The sequence below is a fragment of the Myotis davidii genome, unplaced genomic scaffold (genome assembly GCF_000327345.1).
Source record: "Myotis davidii unplaced genomic scaffold, ASM32734v1 scaffold37, whole genome shotgun sequence".
Classification (NCBI taxonomy): domain Eukaryota; kingdom Metazoa; phylum Chordata; class Mammalia; order Chiroptera; family Vespertilionidae; genus Myotis; species Myotis davidii.
The window spans coordinates 1,472,797-1,478,516 of record NW_006289395.1 but is presented as its reverse complement, the minus strand read 5'-3'; the positions used below and the strand labels follow the sequence as shown (position 1 = coordinate 1,478,516).

General features: G+C 49.5%; 1 protein-coding gene across 1 annotated transcript in view; it reads left to right on the top strand.

Annotated features, from left to right (window-relative positions):
• The window catches only part of CCDC42 (coiled-coil domain containing 42), a 14,098-nt gene extending 9,162 nt beyond the window's left edge, over nucleotides 1-4,936 (top strand). The window contains exons 6-7 of the mRNA XM_006761677.1: nucleotides 113-271; nucleotides 4,710-4,936. Coding sequence (XP_006761740.1) covers nucleotides 113-271; nucleotides 4,710-4,793 — 243 coding nt within the window. The 3' untranslated portion in view covers nucleotides 4,794-4,936. The remainder of the gene's footprint in view (nucleotides 1-112; nucleotides 272-4,709) is intronic.
• Nucleotides 4,937-5,720: the final 784 nt, after the last annotated feature.

Sequence of the window (5,720 nt, the reverse complement as noted above, 5' to 3'; positions counted from 1 at the left end):
CACACACCACCCACACCACACACACACCACACACACACAGACACACCACACACACACACCACACACACCACACACACGCTGCCCTCACATCCCTCCCGCCTGCCCTCCCCAGGAATCCCGCTGGGCGCACATCCAGAACACCGCCGCCAAGAAGACCCTCCTGCTTGGCACCATCAAGATGGCAACGCTGAACCTCTTCCAGATCGTGAGCAAGCAGCTAAAGGAGACCACCTTCGTGTCCCTGGAGGACACGCACAAACAGCTGGACATGGTAAGAGGAGGTGCAGGTGCCGCCTGGGCTGTGTCTACTGAACCAAGATGGTGCTTGACCGGTTGAGTGGAGGGATGAACCGGATAGAGCCCCGGTTCTCAAATGTTAACAGGATTCCAATCACCTAGGCAGTGGTTCTCAACCTTCTGGCCCTTTAAATACAGTTCCTCATGTTGGGACCCAACCATAACATTATTTTCGTTGCTACTTCATAACTGTCATGTTGCTACTGTGATGAATCATCATGTAAATATCTGATATGCAGGATGGTCTTAGGCGACCCCTGTGAAAGGGTTGTTCGACCGCCAAAGGGGTCGTGACCCACAGGTTGAGAACCACTGATAGGGTCTGCGGAGCATTGCTGGGCCCCATCCCAGAGTCTCTGATTCAACGGGACTGAAGCGGGAATCCACGAATTTCCATTTTCTTTTTAATCCTCACCTGAGGATGTGTGTAGTTTGTTTTTGTTTTTTAATTGAACCTGAGGATGTATTGTGTTGTTGTCTTTTTTACTGATTTTAGAGAGAGAAGAAGGGAGAGGGGGAGGGGGAAGAGAGAGAGAGAAACATCAATGTGAGAGAGAGAGATCATCGAACCCAAAACCTGGCTATGTACCCTGACCAGAATCGAACCCTCGGCCCTTCAGCCCTTTGGGTCACAGAACAGTGCTCCAACCAGCTGAGTCACACCAGCCAGGTCTGACTTTCCATTTCCAACAAGTCCCAGGTGCTGGCCTGGGTTCCACACTTTGAGAACCACTCACGGCATTAGAACTGAGTCCCGGTTGGCCCCAATCAACAGGGACAGCAGCAGGGACCCAATATCGAATTCATTGTGCAAAACAGTCCTGTTAGATCTAGTGAGTTCCCAGAGGCTTATGCCTGAGGCCCACTCTTTGGGAAAAGAGAATGTTGGTGAGGGAGAAGGGAGGACAACCAGCAAGTTTAGGGAAGTTGTCGAGTCATATTAGTGCCAGTCTGGATTTTTCTCTTTGAAGTCATTGAGTAACTTTTCACTGTCTGATTTAAAGCTATTTGATGCCATGTCATGTGCCACCCAACATCACCTCGTTTCTGACTAAAGGTGAACACACCCCATAATTTGGGAGGTTCCACATCAGCAGATGCATTCGCCATGTTTCTTGCAACATGCAAAGAACCATGACTTTGTATTCCTTTGGCAAAATCTCTTTACTGCTGTGCAGTAGTAGAAAGACAGCTCTTAAACTGTGATTTTTCTTTTGTTCCCTACTGTATCCCAGTGTCTAGAACAGCCGTGGGCAAACTACAGCCCGCTGGCCGGATCCGGCCCGTTTGAAATGAATAAAACTAAAAAAAAAAAAAAAAGACCGTACCCTTTTATTTAATGATGTTTACTTTGAATTTATATTAGTTCACACAAACACTCCATCCATGCTTTTGTTCCGGCCCTCCGGTCCAGTTTAAGAACCCATTGTGGCCCTCGAGTCAAAAAGTTTGCCCACCCCTGGTCTAGAACAATGCCAGTCACAGAGTAGGCCCTCAACAAGTATTTGGTGAATGAAGATCAAACACAAGCTACAAAAGGCAATTGGTTGAGGGGCACTTCCCCAGTTTAACAACAACAAAAAGGCGAAAGTCATGAAACGTAAAGGATTTCACCCTCTGACCAGCCAGGAAGAAGGATTTCCCTAAACCCAAAACTCTGCCTCCTTCTTAAGGCAAGTGAGGGCAGAGTAATGTTGACGGTCCAAAGACCATAAAGGGAATTTGCAAGAAAGCCTGTGCTGAAGCAGCAATTCTCAAACTTTTTGGTATCTGGATACCGTCACACTCTTAACATTCATTGAAGGCCCTCGAAGAGTTTCTGTTTATATCAGCTATATCTACTGATATTTAGCACTTTAGAAACGCAACCAGAAAAGTTAAAAATACTTAATTCATTCATTTTTAAATAACAGGAAGCAAATGAACATAAATAGCCTTTTTTAATGAAAAATCCGTTTTCAAAAGCGGTTTTGTGGGATGAGGGGCGTACTTGACCCTTTTACAAATCCCCTTAATGCCTGGCTGCACGGAGGACGGGTGGCTTCTCATGTCCGCTGTCGCCTCCATCCTGTTGTGACAGCCCATGTCCCTGAAACATTCTACTCTGATAAAAGCCACTGCACACTCATGAGAGAACAAGAGCGAAAAAAACACAAACAACATCTGAGATTATAAAAAGGGTTTGGGCCTGCAGCCCTCTCCCCAGCAGTGGGGTCTCGGGGACTCCGGGGGCCTCGGGCCCTTTCCTTTGGCTGTTGGGGAGACAGGTGGGCAGGGGGCCGCGAGCCCAGCTCCTCGCCTCTGCCTGCGCATCCCTGCCGAGAGCACAGCTTCCAGCTCATCCACTCCGAGTTGTGAGCTTTCTGACTCCCTTTCCACCTTGATTTGTCTCCACAGGAATACTTAACACAGCTCAAATGTTCTTCTAAAACAGGGGTGGGCAAACTTTTTGACTCGAGGGCCACAGTGGGTTCTTAAACTGGACCGGAGGGCCGGAACAAAAGCATGGATGGGGTGTTTGTGTGAACTAATATAAATTCAAAGTAAACATCATTACATAAAAGGGTACGGTCTTTTTCTTTTTTAGTTTTATTCATTTCAAATGGGTTGGATCCGGCCCGCAGGCCGTAGTTTGCCCACAGCTGTTCTAAAACATCCCACTGCATTCCCAAAGGATATGAGCCTACTGAGAGAAATACACACGATCCAGTAGAATGAACAATTAAAAAAATAAGGATAAGGAAAAATATAAGTTGAAATCCGAGGTCAGGGCAAGAGAGAGAAATAAAGACTGTAGACTCTGGCCTTATCAAGGACAGTAGTTGATGCTCAGCTTCCTGGCGACCAGAAGGAAGAGCAACACGCAGTTCTGGCACCAAAATAAGAAAACATACGTTTTCCTCAGAGAAAGGGAGCCTTTTCCAGCCCTAATTCCAACAAAAATTTCTCAAGGAGGCTTCTGAGATGCTCCGTGAACAGTGTTCTCAACAAATCCCTGCAACTGGTCCAAGCCCGGGCTTTGGGAGCCACTTCTGTAGAAGTAGGAGCACAGCATGACAGTGCAGCCTGCGAACGGCCGGCCAAGACCATGGGCATCCACACACTGCATAGGGGAAGGTCTAGAGCAGCGTTTTCCAGACGGAGCGTACACATTTCCTTTGGGGGAATAAAAGGACTCTGTGGCCTAATACATTTTAAAAACTCTAAAGTAAAACAAAGTTACATGGTTTGTAAATATGGGACTTCACGGAGTCCTGAGGCTCTCGAAGGAGATTCCACATAGTTTATGTTGAACGTTTCTGAAACTTACATAACCACTGAACCCTTTTGAAGGGCATGAGGTTACTTATTGTAAGAACACAGTTTGGGAAATGCTGGGCTGGTCTTCTCTGTAGCCTTGGGAAAGTTACTTTAATTCGCTGACTCTCCGTTTCCTCTTTTTTGCAAAATAGGCGTCACATCGGTAATAGTACGAGTATTAGCTACTGACAGAGTTGCTGAGGGTTTGGGACAGCCCTATCTCCAGGGACATTCTTGAAAAGGAGAAATGTTAGAACTGAGATCTTAGAGGTCATCTAGGCCAAGCTTTCCTCCCTCTTCCCTTTTTAAAGATGAAGCAATTAAGTCCTAGAAAGATGACATAATTGCCCTAAAGTTGCATCAGGACTCCAGGCCTCTGGCTTATAAGGCAGCACGGTTTCCACCATTAAACTGATTTCATGTTCTTACAAACAGAAGCCAGCGCCCTAGCCTGTTTGGCTCAGTGGATAGAGCATAGGCCTGCGGGCTGAAGGGTCCCCAGTTCGCTTCGGTCAAGGACACGTACCTCGGTTGCAGGCTTGACCCTGGTCAGGGTGCATGTGGGAGGCAGCCAATCAATGTTTCTCTCTCTGTGTCTCTCCCCCTCCTTTCCACGCTCTCTCTCTCTCAAAAACAAATCAATGAAAAATATTCTGGAGTGAGGATTAACCAAAAAATAAATAGAATAAAACATAACATAAAAAAAGAAGCCAGCAAAGAAAATTCAAACTCCCCAGATGACTGGAGATTAGCAAAAGGAGCATCAGTTCTGGGTTTCAGGTGAATGACACCTTCAAGATTATCCAACTGGGGAGCGCTCCCTGCCCCACATGGGCCGGACCCACCTGCCGAACGCTTGCATCCCCTCCCCTCTCTCCTCTCGCCCTTCAGTCAGATCCCCAGCCTGGCTCCTTCCCGTCACCGTGCCTGCCTCCAGGCATTCCAGCTCCACGGCTATTATGCAATTAGTCTAGGAAGCCTGGCCCTCCGTGTCCACTAGAATCATTGTCGAATGACGGAGAGTGGCTGCAGCTGGTCACAGGAACAAGGGAGCTCCTGGACGTGCTCTGTTCCTGGGTGGGCAGGATCACTGGGTCCCCTTGCCTTGTCAGGTCCAGCAGTTCATCCAGGACCTGTCGGACATCTGGGCAGAGGTGAAGAAGAAGGACCAAACAACGCCGCAGATCAGGGTTTAAGGAGCCGCCGTGAGCAGCGACGGAGAGAGAAGTTCCTGGTGAGCTTGCGGTGCTCAGCCCCGTCCAGCCCTCTGGGACCTGTGCCTTTCTGCTGGCAGACACCCTGCCGGGTTTCCCCTCGGGCCTCAGCCCGCCCTCCCCTGTGCACATTAAATTCTGTAAGTTTGTTCCTAAGTTCTCGTTTTGGTTATTCACGGGGAAGAGGGCTCATTGAGGAAAGACCCCCCCAAAGCATCCCCCCCCCTTGAAGCTGGTCACTGGGCTGCCCGGGGTCTAGACATCAAATCCCGGGCCTCGGGCCTCCCCGTCGTGGCTCGCACACAGTAGGTATTCATGGGGCCGCAGGCCAGTGGGGATGGCACAGGGGGCTGTCTTCCCTCTACCGCTTCAGAAACAATGTGGGGGGTGGGCCTTACTAAGTGGGGAGCAGGGGCCCACTAGAAGCTATGAAGGCAGCTTCCCAAGTCAGGGTCCCATCTCTTCCCTTTTCTCCCACCCACTGTGAGCCCTAAAACTACAGCATGGTATCAGCCACGCTAACGGGAAGAGCAGGCAGCACCTGAGCAGGCTGGATGATGGCTTAACCCAGCCAAACTGGGCCTTGAAGTCCACAGGGGGAGGGAGTTGGGGGAGAAATATGGATGTAAAGTGGGGAAGGGGGGGAGATCAAGCGGGAGCCAGAATCCATATGCACAACCTGGGGACAGACAGAAACCCATGCCGCTCTGGTCATTTCCAAGCTCAGTGGTGTGCGTGTCCCACAGTGGCCAGGACCCTTCACCTTGGAGCTGAGCACACACATGGGGCCCCTCGGCATGTCCACCCTGGGCCCTGGACCCACGAAGCCCAAGTCTGGCCCAATCAAGAGAGATTTGGGCTCCAGGTACATGATATCAGGGTCCAAGATAAAGAAGATAGCATTGAGAG